The 20380-nt window shown below is 45.1% G+C and overlaps 1 protein-coding gene across 2 annotated transcripts in view; it reads right to left on the bottom strand.

The window, feature by feature from the left end:
- Positions 1-1209: 1209 nt before the first annotated feature.
- LOC139420797 (dihydropyrimidinase-related protein 3-like) overlaps positions 1210-20380 on the bottom strand; it is a 29584-nt gene continuing 10413 nt past the window's right edge. The window contains exons 4-14 of one of the 2 annotated variants that reach the window (XM_071171076.1): positions 19997-20161; positions 18646-18707; positions 18208-18288; positions 17470-17538; positions 16739-16859; positions 15756-15912; positions 14636-14777; positions 13763-13933; positions 7751-7930; positions 4449-4623; positions 1210-2996 (exon numbers count right to left, since the gene is read on the bottom strand). In XM_071171076.1, the coding sequence (XP_071027177.1) occupies positions 2902-2996; positions 4449-4623; positions 7751-7930; positions 13763-13933; positions 14636-14777; positions 15756-15912; positions 16739-16859; positions 17470-17538; positions 18208-18288; positions 18646-18707; positions 19997-20161 (1418 nt within the window). In that variant the 3' untranslated portion in view covers positions 1210-2901. The remainder of the gene's footprint in view (positions 2997-4448; positions 4624-7750; positions 7931-13762; positions 13934-14635; positions 14778-15755; positions 15913-16738; positions 16860-17469; positions 17539-18207; positions 18289-18645; positions 18708-19996; positions 20162-20380) is intronic. The other variant, XM_071171077.1, reaches the window with a different exon arrangement.

Genomic DNA, 20380 nt, shown 5'->3' with positions numbered 1-20380 from the left:
TTGTAAATGGACATACTGTATAAACTAACTGGCCAGTGACAACTATATTATCTTGGGGAGGGTTTATATATACAATGCCAATAAGTCCTTGTGAACTGGCCGTGTTTGCAAAAATAATGCTGACTATCTCCCACTCCAGACTGAGATGGCGTTTTATAGAAGCAATCTTCTCAGTTTGTCATAATGACAGCCTTTAAAAGTGATGTCATGATACTTTAACTGGCTATAAAATACAAAAATGATAACAGAGTGGTGACAAGTTTACTGCCAGGTTAAACAATGGGTCAGAAAATGGGAAATTCCCTAAACAATGGAAGTATGAATCCAGAATTGTGCAGATAGAAATGTAATATACTGGAACAGCAATAATACTGTCAGTATTATTAGTACTACTATTAACTGTCAGGTCTACACATCCAATTTCTATGAGAGATGTTCTCAACAATGTGCTCTAGTACAGTCCTGGTCAGAGTACATAAAAAGGATCGGACCCTTTTTTTCAATTTTTGCCTAAAATGACATCTAATGACATCAAATCTAACTTCCTGTAGCTCAGGCATTTATGCAAGGATATGCATATTCCTGATACCATTTGAAAATAAACACTTTGAAGATTGTGTAAATTTGAAATGAATGTAGGAATGTAGGAGAATATAACACATTAGATCTGGGCAGAAAATACAAAGGAAAAATTATTTTGTATTTTTTTTGTATTTGTTTTTGTACCATCATCTTTGAAATGCAAGAGGAAGGCCATAATGTATTATTCCAGCCCAGGTGCAATTTAGATTTTGGCCACTAGATGGCAGCAGTGTACGTAAACAGTTTTAGACTGATCCAATGAACCATTGCAATTCTGTTCAACATTTTGTATCACGACTGCCCAAATGTGCCTAATTGGTTTATTAATAACTTTTAAAGTTCATAACAGTGCACTCTCCGACAATAGCATGGTATTATTTATCAGTAATAGCTCCTGAAAATTGGACAGTGCAGTTAGATTAACAAGAATTTAAGCTTTCTGACAATATCAGAGATGTCTATGTCCTGGGAAATGTTCTTGTTACTTACAACCTCATGCTAATCGCATTAGCCTACGTTAGCTCAACCGTCCCGTGGGGGACCCACCTATCCTGAAGAAGTTTTAAAAGGTATATCTTTTTTATTTCTACTATACTGTAGATTGAAAGATAAAAGAGTGACAGCCAGTCAGTTGCAACTCATGTTTATTCAGGAACAGTTCATAACACCACATCACACCTCAATGTTTTTTTTTACCTGCCTTCTCTGGGTTTTGATACAACAGTAAAAAAAAAAGAACATAAAAAAACAATAACAAAGATCAAGTCAAACTAACATAAATATAATCAACACTTGGATTGCTTGAAGTTAAAACACAACGACTTCCTCACAACCTCTTCCTCCGCTAATAGGGATAGCAAAAATAAAGCTCTCCTCATCCTCCTCGTCTCTTTCTGAAAACATATTACAATCAACTGCCTTGTCTAGGACAGGTAGACCAAACAGACGTATAGAAAATAATTGTGAAAGAGAGTGACCCAGGGTTAAGCCTGTCTGTCTTCCCCTTGGTGTTAGTCACCAAGCTAAGGGCTGTCGGTCAGGTATAGTGTACAGAAATGTGGAGACTCTCAGAGTGTTGAGATTTAAAACAGCACAACATTATGTTTCAATGTTATGTTCTTGAATGCAGGTTATGATGGTCTGCTGCTTCAAAACGAGATCCCACATTGCCATGAAAATAACAAATAAAGACAGAGGTGAATTACTGTTATTTCAAATCAGGTTTGTTACCTTTATCATTTCATTTTCTTTATCCATTAATGTTCACAAAGCTCAGAATTACAATTTCACGGCCCAGGCCATGGAAGTTGAGCTTGGTATTTCTTGCGCAAGGGTTTCCATTTACCTTTTACTACCCCTCCCCCCACCCCCCCAGATGACTTGCTAAACGGTATGTATAGGAACAGGCATTAAGCTTGAAGCGATTGCAAAGGACAGTTTCTCAATGGAATCTACAGCCAGGATGGAGCAGAGCGCAAGGGAAAATAAACATGACAACCATTTCTACCAACATGCTATTACATGTTTACAAAATATCTGTATTACCAGATGTGTTTTTTTATTTAAATCTTGTTTCCTGTTTTTTTATTTTTTTTTATTTTTATCGTTAATGACTATCACTTCTGGTTCAACAACCCAGGGAGCCAGCGACAACATCATTCACAAAGCTACGTTACATCTACCATACATACTCACAATGCCACCTATCAGTAATGGACGTCACTGCATGTTATTATTACATCGCTTTAGCGAACTACCGTATATCTGCAGACTAGTACTCAAAAAAAGGGTGACATTGAAAGCCGAACGTGACGGAAGGGGAAGAAAAAAAAAAAATTGCTTGAAGAAAAGCAGTGTTACTTTTCCTAGGGGAACAGGCATCGGAACACTGTGGGTCATTGGTCATGGACAGTTATCATGAGGTTCATTGAACTATTTTATGGACTCAGAGTAGAACCTAAACTGTCAATGCACAGTTAAAACAATGACTAATGTTGACAGTGAGGGACAGTAATACACATTGATTACCTATATTCTGGTTATGACCATGCTCATGTAATTCCACGGCATACAAATTCAATCTTTGTGTAAAGGTTTTGCCAAATATCCTTCAAATTAACCCGTTGTTCTAGCGACTGACCTGCAATTCCCTAGGAGGAGGAAAACTGTGCTTTAGAAGCTTAAGCAGGTAGCATTGTGGCTGGTAAGGCATGAGGATTCAGTGTTTTGCTCAACTCTTAACTTGTAACTAATCATGTCTCCGTCTTCTCCCAGTGGCTGTTGTCATCTTCTGACTGGTCTCTATCCTGGTTCAACCTCTTAGCTAAGGGATGTGATGTTGGAGCGACCACCGGGGGGAACTACGATGCGGCGTCCCGCTGGCCGGATGGGGAGATCCTCTGTGGTGGGGGGACCTGACACAGACAAAACATGATTTAGCGCTCTTTCTTACAGATTCCCCTCAACAAAGCAAGTTCCTCCGCTGGCAACTAGCGTTCGTTATGAGACAAACCGACCAGGCGACGTGACCTTGGCACTCCGTGGCGACCTCTGGAATAAATCCCTTTTTGACCGCCAACGGGATTGGGATTAGCCCTGGATTAAATTGGCATAATGGACGAGGAGAGATTTACGCCTACTGTTTTAAGTCTTACACTCTCTCCGGGCCAGGATCTAGTGTTTTACACTGTAGAACGCTACCACATCCTCTCGCGAAACACGACCAAGGTTACTTCACATCTGGAGACAGAGCAGTATATCAACCCTGTATATCAACCCTATTCTGCAGAGTCCTGTGAGTGTGCGCGTGTTTGCGCCTGTGTGTGCGCGCACATGTGTGTGTTACGTTTGTGTGTGTGTGTACGCGGGTAAATGTGTATGTGCTCTTGCATGTACTGGATGTGGATGAGAGGGGTATTTATTCCCAGAGTGAGTGGCTAGTATTCGAACAGGGGATTATCTTGGAAGCCAGAAGGAGAGAATAGGCCAGGTCTGGTTTATAAACACACAGCCTAGGAAAGGAAAGCAGGCTCTCTGGCTTTCTGGGAACGATGGGGATGAATGGAATAAAACCCCACTAGACTACAGCCACGGGGAAATACTTTCCAATGCAGGTCACCCTCCCTCCTCCTGCATCAGTGCATCACACATAAACTATTCCTGTTGAACTATTGTTTATTTGGCTCCTCCCTCAACGGTTGTACTTTGAAAAGAGGTTGCAGATGTATGTAATCGCACTGTCACTCAACACTCAACTAAGCTCTGCTATTGGTTACGTGAATGAACTTCAGATACATAAATTATCATCAGCCTCATTCTACCCGCTCATTAGATGAGCTTCATTAAACAGACAACAACTACGAAAGTGAGACGCCAGATGTCTGGACTGAAATCTTAGAACACACTGTAGTTGAATTAAGATGCACACAGAGAGAGGGGGAGAGAGAGAGAGAGAGAGAGAGAACCAAGACAAAGCTGCATCAAGCTGAAATGAATGAAATCAATCAATGTAAAAAAATAAACACAAAAAAGATAACAAAAAGACTTGAGGAAACATATAGAGCACTGTCTGGAAGTACCAAGATGGCTGGAGGACAAATGTCTTGTGCTGTGTGCATTTGTTACCTCAAACAAATCATGAAGGCAGAAAATGTGATTATGGTAAAATGTCAGATTTCACCTGAAGGCTATTTAATATTCCGCAGACAAATGGCAAAGTCGACCATGGCCGACAGATCAAGCGCGAATTGCATTGTAATGTGTCAATGTGGACTGTTGTTGAGTGTGCGTGTCGGGTTCCTGGTACTTCCTATGACGGTAAGGTATTGGAAGACAGATGGGTAAATGAAAAGGTTGCTGAAGCTCACCGCGTTGTGCAGGGTTACCTGCTAAGCTAAAGGCCGAGTGGTGGAGGTTCCTCACGGGCTGCTTGGTTGGGGAGGTGCGGGCAGACGCTGAGGGGGTACCGCCACGGGACATGGGCGAGAAGTCAGACACGGGGCCATCATACATGCCCCTGGGCACTGCCCGCAGGACTGCCAGCTGAGAGAGAGGGGGGAGGGGGGGGTGGAGAGGAAGAGAAAGAGAGAGGAAGAAGGAGGGATCGAGATAAAGAAGGAGAGAAAGAGAGATGAATAGGGTATCATTTCTGTTGGTAACTTTACAACAGTTATCCAAGACAACGCCTGTTTATAATTTGATTCATGGGTTTGTTTGTAGAACGCGTTGTGCCTGAATAAAAATGCATATTTCACCCGGGGTTTTCCGAAGGTAAGCACTTCCAGATTTACTGACAGACAGACGCACTGAGACACTGTGTTCTTATTTGACATGCAAGCTTCTGTCCTCTGTCCTAGGATTATGTGACTAAGGAATTCCTGGAAGCTGAGCTACGCTCTTAGAAAAAATAGTTCCAAAAAGGTTCTTCGGCTGTCCCCATAGGATAACCCTTTTTGGTTCCAGAGAGAACCCTTTTAGGTTCAATGTAGAACCCTCTGTGGAGAGGGTTCTACATGAAACTCAAAAAGGATAAACTTGGAACCAAAAAAGGTTCTGTAAAGGGTTGGGAACAGCCAAAGAACCCTGTCAGGTTCTAGATGGAACCTTTTTTTCCCCTGAAGAATGTAGCAGCATCAGAAAACACTAACTGCCACCAAGATCAACATTGAATTAAAACAAGAGGTCTCACCAAAGAAACATCTCTATATTCTGGTCAAAAAGTTGAGTATCCACCAACACCAGTAACAAGAGTACTCCTATGGACACATCGTATCCCTGCTACAACAGGCAGTCAGTCGTTACAGTATAAAACCCACAGCCAACAGCCAACGCCCCTGAGATGAACCCTCAAGTCTGACGTAATACTTCTCTCTCAAACATCCCCATCCCCTCGTTCCATCCCCCCATTCTCCAGCACCTACATCAAAAGGATATGTGAGATCACCCAGAGGTAGTTAAGACACCATTACTGCATTTTCTGGCAATTCCCATCTGCGTTACACACTCTGAACGCTATTTTTATCTTGTGCCTTTCAATTGGGGAGACAGACCTCCTATTATGCCCCCGAAGCCTAGACACAGACAGACAGACATGCATCCAGCCCATAATGTATTGCTGTTATAGCTGACACCAGTGCGACTGCTCGAGAGGACAGACATCCTTTCTGTACACAATCAAATCAAATGTTATTTGTCACATGCGCCGAATACAACAGGTGTATTCGTGAAATACTTACAAGCCCTTAACCAACAATGCAGTTCAAGAAATAGAGTTAACAAAATATTTACCAAATAAACTTAAGTAAAAAGTAAAATAAAAGTAACACAATAAAATAACAATAACAAGGGAATATATACAGGGAATGACAGTACCGAGTCAGTGTGCGGGGGTACAGGTTAGTCGGGGTAATTTGTACATGTGGTAAAGTGACTAAGCATAGATAATAAACAGCGAGTAGCAGCAGTGTAAAAACAAAGCGGGGGGGGGGGGGGGGGGTTCAATGTAAATAGCCTGGGTGGCAATTTGATTAATTGTTCAGCAGTCTTGTGGCTTGGGGGGAGAAGCTGTTAAGGAGCCTTTCGGAACTAGACTTGACGCTCCGGTTCCGCTTGCCGTGTGGCAACAAACTTTTCAGTCTCCTGAGGGGTAAAAGGTGTTGTCGTGCCGTCTTCATGACTGTCTTGGTGTGTTTTGACCATGATAGTTTGTTGGTGATGTGGACACCAAGGAACTTGAAACTCTAGACCCGCTCCAGTACAGCCCCATCGACGTGAATGGGGGCCTGTTCGGCCTTCCTTTTCCTATAGTCCACGATCAGCTCTTTTGTCTTGCTCACATTGAGGGAGAGGTTGTTGTCCTGGCACCACACTGCCAGGTCTCTGACCTCCTCCCTATCGGCTGTCTCATCATTATCGGTGATCAGGCCTACCATCATTGTGTCGTCAGCAAACTTAACAATGGTGTTGGAGTCGTGCTTGGCCACGCAGACGTGGGTGAACAGGGAGTACAGGAGGGGACTAAGCACGCACCCCTGAGGGGCCCCCATGTTGAGGACCAGCGTGGCAGATGTGTTGTTACCTACCCTTATCACCTGAGGGCGGCCCGTCAGGAAGTCCAGGATCCAGTTGCAGAGGGAGGTGTTTTGTCCCAGGGTCCTTAGCTTAGTGATGAGCTTTGTGGGCACTATGGTGTTGAACGCTGAGCTGTAGTCAATGAACAGCATTCTCACATAGGTTCCTTTTGTCCAGGTGGGAAAGGGCAGTGTAGAGTGCGATAGAGATTGCGGTACGGGTTGGTGTGAAAACAGCTGAGATATATAAGTGCAGTCTGTCTCCATTGAACACACTGCTTTGGGATTACCATTTCAGTATGTACATTGAGATTGATGGCATGTCTGATGATGTGTGGCATAGGCTGAGCCACAGCAGCAGTATGCATTCGCGTAAAGCTAAACCGCCTTGAAAGTAAAGCCGCACTGACATCTTCCATGTTTGTGGGTTCTGGATGGCTCATCTCAGCTCTACATCAGATTAGACCTGATTAATCCCTAACCACTGAGAAAACACTTCCAGATGTCCGCAACTCGCCGACCTCACAGACCTTGCAGTCTTCAAATACTGTACTTCGCGCACCTCGTATCAGTGGAGGCTGCTGAGGGGAGGAACGGCTCACGATAATGTCCCGGAATGGAGTTAATGGTACGGTATCAAGGACATGCATCTTTTTTTCATGTGTTGATACCATTCCTTTCACTCAATTCCAGCCATTATTATGAGCCGTCCTCCCCTCAGCAGCCTCCACTGCCTCACATACCTCACAGTCCTCACAGTCCTTTACCTTGGCTCAGTGTCACAGAGCAACACTCTGGCATGTAACAAACAATCCGCATAAAACATAGTCTAAGACAGAACTGAAGAGTTGGGAATATGTTTATTGGAAATACTTGTATATTGTTTAATACTTTTATAAAGGGGAGACAGACTTAGGCTGTGTCTACACAGGCAGCCCAATTCTGATATTTTGCCACTAATTTGTATTTTGAATCAGATCAGATCTTTTGCCCATAATTGGTCAAAAGATCAGAATTGGGATGCCTGTGTCAACACAGCCTTGGAGTACAGTAGATTCTGACTAGACAGGAGTAAGGAGAGAGAGGCTAGCATCTTTTACCTGCTTCCTGGCCTTGATGCGCTTGTAGGCAAAGTCTGGGAAGGGGGTGCATGGGATGAAGCGACCGACCCCGGGGATGGCGTGCAGGTTCCCATCCTCCAGCACCAGCTTCCCCTGGCAAATCACCACCGAGGGGGCACCACGCAGCTCCATGCCCTCAAACACGTTGAACTCAGCAGCCTGGAAAACACACAAACAGACACAAACACAGACACGCGCACGCACGCACGCACACACACACACACACACACACACACACACACACACACACACACACACACACACACACACACACACACACACACACACACACACACACACACACACACACACACACACACACACATTATACTTCAACTTGATATTGTATGTCTATGATCAGTGGTGTTGGGCCAACAAAAGAGGACAAAATTCCCCCGTTGCACCCCAGTTAGTACAGTCCGTTATGCTGCCTTACTGTAGAGATGACCTAACTTTAGCCATTCACAACACAACCCAGTAATACGAGTGATGATCAGCTGCAGGACGTCTCTCTCGGGAGTTACCAAACTGAGGAATTGACAGCACAGCGGTGCAGAAGCAACGTAAACGCAACTATTCCCAGTTTTCTGCAGTCTGACATTAGTCACTCGTCTGAAACAAATGGAGCCGGAATTTTCACATGAGTTTACGTCAGTGTGTCTTTGTGGACTGAGATGGTCAAGTACGGCAAAATAAACAAGGACTCTGAAACGCATGACCTCATGGCTACGCACCACGTTATGAGCCGACGGGCTAATTCCGATAGAGATGGCAAATTCCACTAACGCTAATCAGACTTGGATGTTTTGCTCATTAAACTGGTCTGATGAGAGGCCATTCAATTTCAATTCAATTCAATTTAAGCCTCTTATTGGCATGGGAAACATATGTTAACATTTCCAAAGGAAGTGAACTAGACAATAAACAAAAGTGAAATAAACAATAAAAAATGAACATGAAACATTACAATCACAAAAGTTCCAAAAGAATAAAGACATTTCAAATGTCATATTATGTACAAATAGTTAAAGTACAAAAGGGAAAATAAATAAACATAAATATGGGTTGTATTTACAATGGTGTTCGTTCTTCACTGGTTGCCCTTTTCTTGTGTCAACAGTCCACAAATCTTGCTGCTGTGATGGCACACTGTGGTATTTCACCCAGTAGATATGGGAGTTTATCAAAATGGGGTTTGTTTTCAAATACTTTGTGGATCTGTGTAATGTGTGTCTCTAATATGGTCATACACTGAGCAAGAGGTTAGGAAGTGCAGCTCAGTTCCCACCTCATTTTGTGGGCAGTGTGCACATAGCTGGTCTTCTCTTGAGAGCCAGGTCTGCCTACGGCGGCCTTTCTCAATAGCAAGGGTATGCTCACTGAGTCTGTACATAGTCAAAGCTTTCCTTAAGTTTGGGTCAGTCACAGTGGTCAGGTATTCTGCCACTGTGTACTCTCTGTTTAGAGCCAAATAGCATTCTAGTTCACTCTTTTTTGATAATTCTTTCCAATGTGTCAAGTAATAATCTTTTTGTTTTCTTATGATTTGGTTGAGTCTAATTGTGTTGCTGTCCTGGGATTCTGTGGGGTCTGTTTGTGTTTGTGAACAGAGCCCCAGGACTAGCTTGCTTAGGGGACTCTTCTCCAGGTTCATCTCTTTGTAGGTGACGGCTTTGTTATGGAAGGTTTGGGAATCGCTTCCTTTTATGTGGTTGTAGAATTTAACGTCTCTTTTCTGGATTTTGATAATTAGCAGGTATCGGCCTAATTCTGCTCTGCGTGCATCATTTGGTGTTTTACATTGTACACGGATGATATTTTTGCAGAATTCTGCATGCAGAGTCTCAATTTGGTGTTTGTCCCATTTTGTGAATTCTTGGCTGTTGAGCAGACCCCAGACCTCACAACCACAAAGGGCAATGGGTTGTATAACTAATTCAAGTATTTTTAACCAGATCCTAATTGGTATGTCAAATGTTATCTTTTTGATAGCATAGAAGGCCGTTATTGCCTTGTCTCTAAGCTCGTTCACAGCTTTGTCAGACTCAGTTCTGACAGAATCTTTGCAAAAGAGCTAGGTGCTGCTGTAAGCCCTCATTGGTTTGGGACAGAAGCACCAGATCATCAGCAAACAGTAGATATTTGATTCTAGTAGGATGAGGCCGGGTGCTGCAGACTGTTCTAGTGCCCTCGCCAATTCGTTGATATATACAGTGGGGCAAAAAAGTATTTAGTCAGCCACCAATTGTGCAAGTTCTCCCACTTAAAAAGATGAGAGAGGCCTGTAATTTTCATCATAGGTACACTTCAACTATGACAGACAAAATGATAAAAAAATCCAGAAAATCACATTGTAGGATTTTTTATGAATTTATTTTCAAATTATGGTGGTAAATAAGTATTTGGTCACCTACAAACAAGCAAGATTTCTGGCACTCACAGACCTGTAATTTCTTCTTTAAGAGGCTCCTCTGTCCTCCACTCATTACCTGTATTAATGGCACCTGTTTGAACTTGTTATCAGTATAAAAGACACCTGTCCACAACCTCAAACAGTCACACTCCAAACTCCACTATGGCCAAGACCAAAGAGCGGTCAAAGGACACCAGAAACAAAATTGTAGACCTGCACCAGGCTGGGAAGACTGAATCTGCGATAGGTAAGCAGCTTGGTTTGAATAAATCAACTGTGGGAGCAATTATTAGGAAATGGAAGACATACAAGACCACTGATAATCTCCCTCGATCTGGGGCTCCACGCAAGATCTCACACCGTGGGGTCAAAATGATCACAAGAACAATGAGCAAAAATCCCAGAACCACATGGCGGGACCTAGTGAATGTAAAAACTCAACTCGTCGTGTTTGGAAGACAAAGAATGTTGAGTTGCATCCAAAGAACACCATACCTACTGTGAAGCATGGGGGTGGAAACATCATGCTTTGGGGCTGTTTTTCTGCAAAGGGACCAGGACGACTGATCCATGTAAAGGAAAGAATGAATGGGGCCATGTATTGTGAGATTTTGAGTGAAAACCTCCTTCCTTCAGCAAGGGCATTGAAGATGAAACGTGGCTGGGTCTTTCAGCATGACAATGATCCCAAACACACCGCCCGGGCAATGAAGGAGTGACTTCGTAAGAAGCATTTCAAGGTCCTGGAGTGGCCTAGCCAGTCTCCAGATCTCAACCCCATAGAAAATCTTTGGAGGGAGTTGAAAGTCCGTGTTGCCCAGCAACAGCCCCAAAACATCACTGCTCTAGAGGAGATCTGCATGGTGGAATGGGCCAAAATACCAGCAACAGTGTGTGAAAACCTTGTGAAGACTTACAGAAAACGTTTGACCTCTGTCGTTGCCAACAAAGGGTATATAACAAAGTATTGAGATAAACTTTTGTTATTGACCAAATACTTATTTTCCACCATAATTTGCAAATAAATAAATAAAAAATCCTACAATGTGATTTTCTGCAAAAAATAATCTCATTTTGTCTGTCATAGTTGAAGTGTACCTATGATGAAAATTACTGGCCTCTCTCATCTTTTTAAGTGGGAGAACTTGCACAATTGGTGGCTGACTAAATACTTTTTTTGCCCCACTGTATATTGAAGATGGTGGGGCTTAAGCTGCATCCCTGTCTCACCCCACAGCCATGTGGAAAGAAATGTGTGCGTTTTTTGCCAATTTTAACTGCACACTTCTTGTTTGTGTACATGGATTTTATAACGTTGTATGTTTTTCCTCCAACACAACCTTCCATCAGTTTGTATAGCAGACCTTCATGCCAAATTAAGTCAAAAGCTTTTTTTAAATCAACAAAACATGAGAAGACTTTGCCGTTGTTTTGGTTTGTTTGTTTGTCAGTTTGTTTTGAGACAGAGAGCCTATTGAGGCAGAGATGAGTGGAGTCATGGACACACAGGCCCAGTTTGGCTGGGAGGACAGAGGAAAAGAGGAGGCGGGTTGGCAGGCGGCTGGGCAGGCCGTCTCTGTAGAGATGAGACCATGGTTCTGCCGTAATTAACAACATCTGTGTGAGAAGAGAGAGAAATAACCCTCCTGCTCCTCCTCCTCTTCATTCCTCATCATCCAGTCGGCCTGTTTCTCATACTCCTCTATTTGGCATACAAAGACAAACAGCTGCCATCGCACAGCTGGGGCTAATGAATCCAAGCATCACTCTCTCTACCCGTTCTCTCTCTTTCTAGCACTTTCTCTCTTTCCTTCTCTCTGTCTCACTTCTCCTCTCCCACTTTTTTTCTACTCTCTTTCACTCTGGCTTGTTCTCCCTGATCCATTTCCCTCCCTGTATTCTCCTGCCACTAAACTCTCTTCCTCCATCTATCGTTCTGTCTCTCCCTGTACATAGTGGTTTGCGATCTGTTGCCCCCTCCCCCCCCCATTGTCAGTTTGTTCCTGTGCACACGGCCCTGGTGTTTTAGCGTGTTCCAGATTCAGCCCAGGACAGGACATAAGGCCTGCCAAGTATGTTGTCATGGCCTGGCTCTCTGTGCAACAACATAAACAAAGCTAACCAGATCAAAACATTTCAGATAACTGAGGATACTTGTATTTACTAAGGAGGGAGGGATACACAGATATAATGGTATAAAGCACTGAACTACTGTGTACAATAGATCACTATTATAAACATGGACAGGAGCCACTGTTCTTATGTTATGTGTTCTTGTGTGCTGTTCTGTTGTCTGGAGGGGCTACACACAGGAAATGAGAAGGTGACATCATTCTGTAAGAACCTTTGGTCTCGTTGTATCTTTTCTACAAATGGAAAAGTCACTGAAAACATGTCCAATCTTTTTCCCAGCTCTTTCTTTCTTTCTCTCCCTCTCTTTTTTTCGTTCTCTCTCTCTCTCTCTCTCTCTCTCTATTTTTCTTTCTTTCCATACCTCTTCATCGGACTCCGCTGCTTTTTTCTTAGGTCTGTCTCTCGTTCCCTCACTCTCTGTGCCTGCAGGAGGAAGTGCAGAAGGCTTGATTTCCTGAGTGGACACATCCTCTGCTTAACCCTGTACTGCTCTGTGTTCTCTGGACTCCTGTGTGATCCACACATCACTTCCTGTCCTTGTGATTAGAGACGAGGGACAAGAGAGACGAGCTCTTTTCTCGCTGAACAACACACAGTGGTGGCTGCTCACAGCAATGGATAACATGGTTAGCTAACATAAAAACGACCTCAAAGCCAATTATTTGAAAAATGAATATGATTTTTCCCCCCCAAAAAAAGTGAAGTATTGCCTTTGAGAGGAGTATGGCTAAGAAAAAGGGCAAAACATTGTTTTGTTTTCCTACAACAGTAACATCTCTCTCTCCTCAGCCGCATTCATCAACCCCTGCATTGTAAGATATCTCTCTCCGGCAGCAGTAAAGGCGGATAGTGAGGGCCAATGGTGTGTGCTTTAGTAGCCGTGGACGTCTACAGGGAGTTATTTTAGGAGGAACTGAACTGTCACTGGAAGCAGGCCAGCGCTTTTCTCTCTCTTTCTCTCTCGTTCTCTCACTGTCTCACACTCCTCTGGAAAACTAAGTTACCTTTGCAGCTACGCAGATCTCAGACCACGAACTGAATGTCCACAATGACCACCAGCCAGAGCTCAGCAGGCCTGCTATAATGTTTGTCAGAACATCTGTGGTAGTAGAAGTCAAATACACCTCCTCCATGTCCTCTTAAACCACATGTCCTGTTTAACCACATGTCCTGTCAAACCACAGTGACCTGAATGTCCTTGATGAGTGCTGACTACTACAATGAAAAGTGAAATGGACTTTAAGCTCATTGAACATTGTGGCTGAAATGTTGCCTATATGAGGGACTATTGGACTTTGGTGTGTTCAGTCCCTTTCATTCAGTGTACCCCCTTTATGTATTTGCCTATGTAGTCCATGTCAAATGTCATTGTACGTTTTTATGTATTTGACAGATGTTGCAAAAACACTTTCCCTCTGGGGACCGTGAGACCTTTGACCTCTTACCGAGTTGTGCGTCTTGGCGGTGATGGTGCGGACAGCGTCCGAGTCCCAGATGACCAGGTCGGCGTCGGAGCCCACGGCAACCCGGCCTTTACGGGGGTACAGGTTCAGGATCTTGGCGGCGTTGGTGCTCGTCACGGCAACAAACATGTTCTCGTCCATCTTGCCGGTGGTCTGAGTGAGCCAGAAGAAATGCTAACGGTGAAATGCTAGCTAAACAAAGATGCTTTTGCAGCTGACTGGTGGGGGGTGGCACTCTTGTAGTCTCACACAAGAACACACGCGTGCGCGCACACACACACACACTCCTGTCAATGCTAGTGCCGAGACCATGTGTTTTTGCCTGAAGGGAGACTTAAGTGTGAATAATTCATCTGAGTTTCAGAGGCAAAGCTGCACCACTACTTTTGATTCATAACACAGCTGTCCATAAATACAAACCAAAGTCTGTTTGCACATGAAAGAGCAAGAACGAGAATGAGAAAAAAGAAGAGATCTATACTGTTCTAAGCAGGGTGAACGGCTGGGGGGACAGATCCAGAGATAGCGAGAGAAAACCAGAGCACTCATAGAAACACAAAACCACACTACCAGATGGATTAGGGAAGAGGAGAAAGGGGAAACCGCGGTGAACTGTGGACACGGTGCAGCATGCATTTTAAGGGGTACTTAGAGAGTAGCTAAGAGGGTTAGAGGGAGGAAGGTAAAGAAAGGGTCGGTGAACGGCACTCTATTCTCTGTATAGTGCACTACTCTTGATGACAGCTATATGGGCCTGATAAAGGGAATAGAGTGCCGTTTGAGACGCAGCCAAAGAAAGAGAGAGATAAGACACGTGCCACGCAGATAGCGGTCCAGCCATCCTCTCATCCTCACCACAGCCTTGTCCCAGATGAGGGACATCCTCTCCTCCACTCCGTTCACGCCCTCAGGGATCTGAGTGAAGTCATCCTTCCCTATGGCCTTCTGGGCCACGCTGAAGGTGCAGTGGGCACTGCCAGTCACGTTCAGGTCACCACTGGGAGGAGAGAGAGAGAGAGACAGAGAGAGAGACAGATAGAGAGAGAGAGAGAGAGAGAGAGAGAGAGAGAGAGAGAGAGAGAGAGAGAGAGAGAGAGAGAGAGAGAGAGAGAGAGAGAGAGAGAGAGAGAGAGAGAGAGAGAGAGAGAGAGAGAGAGAGAGAGAGAGAGGGGATTAAAAAAGAGTAAACTGAGACAGGTACTGCTTCAGACCTGTTAGATTTGCTTTAGCTGTGATTTGTGATCCCTTCAGTTTATTCGATATAGAAAAGCTGGAAAAGTTCATAATTAGCTGGAGTAGCACAGACAAAGTAGAGTCAAGCGCCAAGGTCTCCTCCTATCAGTTATCCATGTCTTCCCTTTCTTACAGAGCACTCAAACTTTCCTAGCAGACAAACAGTCCCACTTGTGCAACCATCAGACTATCTATCATGAGGTTGGAAGTGCCTCCAGAACCCTTTCAGCTTGCGATGGATGAAGTCATAGAGCCAGTGGCGGTTCTAGCTTTTATGGCTCCCAGGGCAACACCCCCCCCCCCCGCTTCAGCAACAATATGTCTGTGAAACTATATATTCACAGTATTATGGATGAATTGTGGTTTATTTGGTAGCATTTCGTAGTGTGACTGATTTTATTAATTGCATTTGTACTGTACAAAGTTAAAGATGCGCGATTTGATAGATTCCCCCTACCTCGGGCTTCCAGTGGGGAGACCTGAGGTCAACCTACCCCCGCCCCCCCTCCCCAGAGACCTTCCCAGGCAGTAGCCTGCCTAACAAACTAGAATCTGTGCGCCCACTCCGACAAGGTTAATTGACCCGAAAGCGCACATTTTTTGCCCCCGGTAAGTTGCCTGGGCGGCTGCACATGTCACCTATACCTATGTCCGCCACTGCATAGAGCACATACAGGACAGATGCAGTGTGGACAGGTGAGGTTAGTGTGGTGTTATTCAGTCGATAGGGGGCGCTCTTTACCTGGCCAGTAACGTGTTCAGGTAGTCCGGGGTGGTGGGGTCCGGGCTGAGGGGGGGTGATGTCACAAAGGAGGCGGCCTTGGCCCAGTTCTTGCTCCAATAGTGTGTCCCGTCAGTCCCGAGGCTGGCCGTGATTGGCTCGCCGAACACAACGTTACCTGAGAAAAAGTTCGTCACCCAGGGTGAGGACACATCAAATCAACTCACCTAAATTCTCCTGAAAATGTACTCACTTGTTAACTAAATCTCCCACTTACCAGGTTGATCCCACATTAATAAACACATTTGAACTAAAGGAATAATCAAATCTAACTAAAAGGTCTGGCGAAACAGCTGAAATAGCTTGTAGGAAAGATCTGATGTTCTCCAAGTGAGTCTCTCTCTCTCTCTCTCTCTCTCTGGGCTCTGAGGAACAGGGCCAGCCAGTGACGAAAGCAAGGCCTCCTGGGAGCACATCTCCATGCCAGGCGACCCTCACATGCTTCCGACATGAGGACATGCAAACAGCATTTTTCCCTCTCTGCCTCTTCCTCAAAAAAGTGTCCATCTTTCTCTCCATCACGCACAAAAGGCTCTCTCTCCCTGCTCCTCTGATGAATGGTGGAGACAGGTTTTACCTGACACTTTGCTACGGTGAACCTCAGGAAATAAGGTAGGGATTCTTCTCAAAACGGTCCTTCTTCTATCCGGTCTGTCTACTAGACCAGAACGGACCTATGGTGTAAAATCTAGAGCATGAACCAAAACACCACAATCAGCACATAAGGGCACAGGCGCATTCCTATCCTCCAACCGAATAAAAGACTGACAGAGGCAGCAGTGAAGTTGCACGACCTTCGAGGCCCATGCAGGTCCAATGACGTACTGAAGCTCTTGTGTTCTGATATGATGGATATTGTTTCCAGGCATCCACTGTGACTTTCAAATATATAATTCAGCTGCCTGATTGACAGTGCCAGTCAGCCACACTGGGAACCCATGTACCTTTTTTCCTGGCCTGTGAGATGATGTCGGCAGCACTCTTGCTCATGACCCTGGTCACGTACAGAGGGCAGTTGGTCTGGCTGGCAATGGTGATGGCACGGAACACAGCCTCCGCCTCCAGCTAAATGGGGAGGGGGGGGGGATCGACGGATACAGTGACACACACGCATGCATGCAGGCAGACAGGGACAGACAGGCAGACGGACAGGCAGACAGGCAGGCAGTCGGACACATATAGAACAATCAATTAGTCTACGAACAGATTCAACTAAACCTGGACTGGCAACCTCACCTATTGCCAGTGCACTTGTGCTCTGCTGTAACCCAGTCTGGAAGTGGTCACTGATGCATTGCCAGCTTTGATATGGGACCAAGCTCCACTCTGTTAGTGGTGCTGCGGTATCACATTGTTTTGTTTGTTCCAATAATTACAATTGGAAGAATTACCAGAGTGCATTTTAAAAAAAAATATATCATTTATTTTACATTTGGTCCGTATTTGTCAGCGAACAGATGTGTGCAAACGTGCATTTATACCTTACTGATTCCACACAATTCCGCTGACACACACCCACACACACGGACACACACACACACACACACACACACACACACACACACACATACAGACACACACATACACAGATACATGGACACACACACACACACACACACACACACACACACACACACACACACACACACACACACAGTATAGTATAGTTTCCCACCTCCTCTGGCCTGCTCAGCACGTGTCCCTCTGGTCCAGTGATTCCCATCTCCAGCATGCGTGCCTGCTCCTGTGGAACAGACAGACAGCAGAACCGTGTTCGTCCGAATTCACCCCAGCCTCTGGCACACACACACACATGCGTACACACCCTCATGCCCGCCCACCTTCACGCACGCACGCACACACACACACACACACACACACACACACACCAGCACCACAAACAGACATATGGCAGTATCTAACCCTGCATCAATAACACATTGCATGGAGAGATGCCTTGGCTGGGAGAAAGTGGTGAGTGGTTAACTGTTGTATGAAGGTTTTCACCCTAATATTCACCCTTGACAGCTTTGGGGTAACTTTGGGACATGATACTGGGGCTCAGACTGCGAGGAAGTAGGCTTTATAGTCCCACCAGACAGGTCCCAGACACTCTAAATCTCGGAAGGAATCAGAACCAGCTATTAAGGTTCACCCAGCTCCCTCCTAGGACCCTACAGTCAGTCCTAACTCAGAGTAACATAAACCGCATCCACACATTACTTGTCAGTGTCCTGCACTAACCCCTCTCAACCTCACCGTTTCCCTTTCCTTTTGACACAGTATCTATGGGAGTCCTTTTAGTCTGGGGGAACAGGACAATGTATGACTGGATGGTGATGCACTGTGATAAAGGTCAAAGGTTGAGCCAGGGAGGAGAGGAGGGGGGTGGTTGTTGTGACAGGTGGGTTACCTCGGCGATGATCTCTCCATTCTCAGCATGGACCTGCACAATGCCACCCATCTCTCCCAGGAAGGTAAAGATCTCATACAGCTGTAGAGACACATTCATAGAACAGAGTAGAAACATGAAACATTACACAGTAAGGTGAAAGGTCGCAGTCCACCCACATCAGATCACACATAGGAAGCCACACGATGTCTGCTATAATAAACTACCAATTACTGGGTGGTCACCATACATGACTAAACTAGCCTTGCGTGGGCTGCTCTAGTTTAAAATAGTCCAGCATTACCACAGTGCCTCCATATAGGCCTCATAATTTGCAGACATGGTCATTTTTTCCATTGATTATAGTCTGGTGGGACTGTCATCCACGTGCTTGCCAAGCAGAGCCGAGCAGGGCTCACCAACATGGTATGTTGCTGTAGGCTATTTAGCATACTGTACCTCACTGTTGCTCATCTGGTAGAAGTCCTTATAGGCCATGTAGACCTGGAAAGAGTTCACACCTGAGAGAGAGAGAGAGAGAGAGGGAGAGAGAGAGAGAGAGAGAGAGAGAGAGAGAGAGAGAGAGAGAGAGAGAGAGAGAGACAGAGAGAGAGAGAGAGAGAGAGAGAGAGAGAGAGAGAGAGAGAGAGAGAGAGAGAAAAAAAAAGAGAGAGAGAAAGAGAGCGAGGTAAAGGGAGAGAAAAGAGAGAGAAAAAAGAGAGAGAGAAAGAGATAAAGAGAGAAAAACGTGAGAGATAGAGTGAGAGAGAGAGAAAAAAAAGAGAGAGAAAGAAAGAGAGAGGGATAAAGAGATAATAAAGAGAGAGATAGTGAGAGAGAGAGAGAGAGAGAAACAACACAAAGTGAGAACAGTCCTGTGATAATGACAGTTTATTCATGGAGCCCAACAAATGATTCCTCATCAGGCCTTTATGCCTTCAGCCAAAGTGACTGGAGTTCAGGGCCTGACTGTCATTACCAGAAAATGATCACAGTGAATTATTGGAATATTTTTTTTCATGGGTCAATTCATCCGGTAAGCAATGGGTTGCCAACTGGTGATATGACACGAAAATAAAATGTAATTCATTAATTCACCAAGAAGCCTGTCCTCTGCTCTCTGGACACTGTGGCTGTGTTGGGGCGGCCTAACGGGTCTGTCCACCCTGTCCTGTGGCTAAGTTATCTAGCTGGGCGTGAAACCACAGAGGGTCCCCTCAGCCCTCAAGAGGACCACACCCTCCTGCAGATGGACAGTGGTGTTTGGGTTTGGACAGGTATGGACCACAGATCCTGGGAGCGGACTGGACGCCTGTGGCTGGGGGACGGACTGAGATTATGGGCCAGAGAAAAGGAGGAGGAAGAGGAGGAGGAAACCACCACTGCTGATCGATTTTCATGGCTTCTGCCAGTAGTAACCCTGCTCATCTTGATTAGGTATAGTAGTGCTGTCTGTCTGTCTGCCTTTCTGTCTGTCCATCCATCCGACGGAACGTCCGTCTGTCTGCTCGATTCAGGGCTAGGACTGTAAACCCTTACACTGCAGCAGCGCTAAGGGACTTTCTCTAAGGAGGCTTAACTCTTTGTCTGGATCCAAAGAGGATTCCCAGTTGATCCTCACCTCTAAACTCAAAAGCATAATCCTCTCCATCCAGTTTATATTCAGACTGACAGATATTTGTGATAAACAGCACTCTGCCTAACCATTTGGTAGTGGATGAGTTTCCTCCCAAGCATACTGAAATCAAATCCACTTTAATTTCCATGTACTGGCTGACTGTCCCCTTGTTGGTGTGTGGCTGGTCATTACCTTTCTCCTTGAGCAGTGTGTCTACTTCCTGCTTGACGCTGTCATTCCAATGGGTGATGTCCACATGGAGGGAGTAGTCACAGCAGGTCTTTTCATCGGCCCAGCTCCTCCACTGCTCAAAGGCCTCAATCAGACTGTTGCCTGGCTCTGGGATCACATGGTCCACTGCAGGCAGGGAGGAAAGGAGGGAGCGTAGGAGAGAGAGAGAGAGAGAGAGAGAGAGTGAGAGAGAGAGAGAGAGAGAGAGAGAGAGAGAGAGACACAGACAGACAGACAGACAGACAGACAGACAGACAGACAGACAGGCAGACAGACAGAGTGAGTGACAAAGGGAGAGACAGGATGTTACTAGTGCTGCTTGTCCTGTTTGTGTTATATAACTCA

This window comes from Oncorhynchus clarkii, chromosome 12 (assembly GCF_045791955.1).
Source record: "Oncorhynchus clarkii lewisi isolate Uvic-CL-2024 chromosome 12, UVic_Ocla_1.0, whole genome shotgun sequence".
In the NCBI taxonomy this organism is placed as follows: Eukaryota; Metazoa; Chordata; class Actinopteri; order Salmoniformes; family Salmonidae; genus Oncorhynchus; species Oncorhynchus clarkii.
Note: the sequence above shows the minus strand (reverse complement) of the source record. Positions and strands in the feature narration are given on the sequence as shown.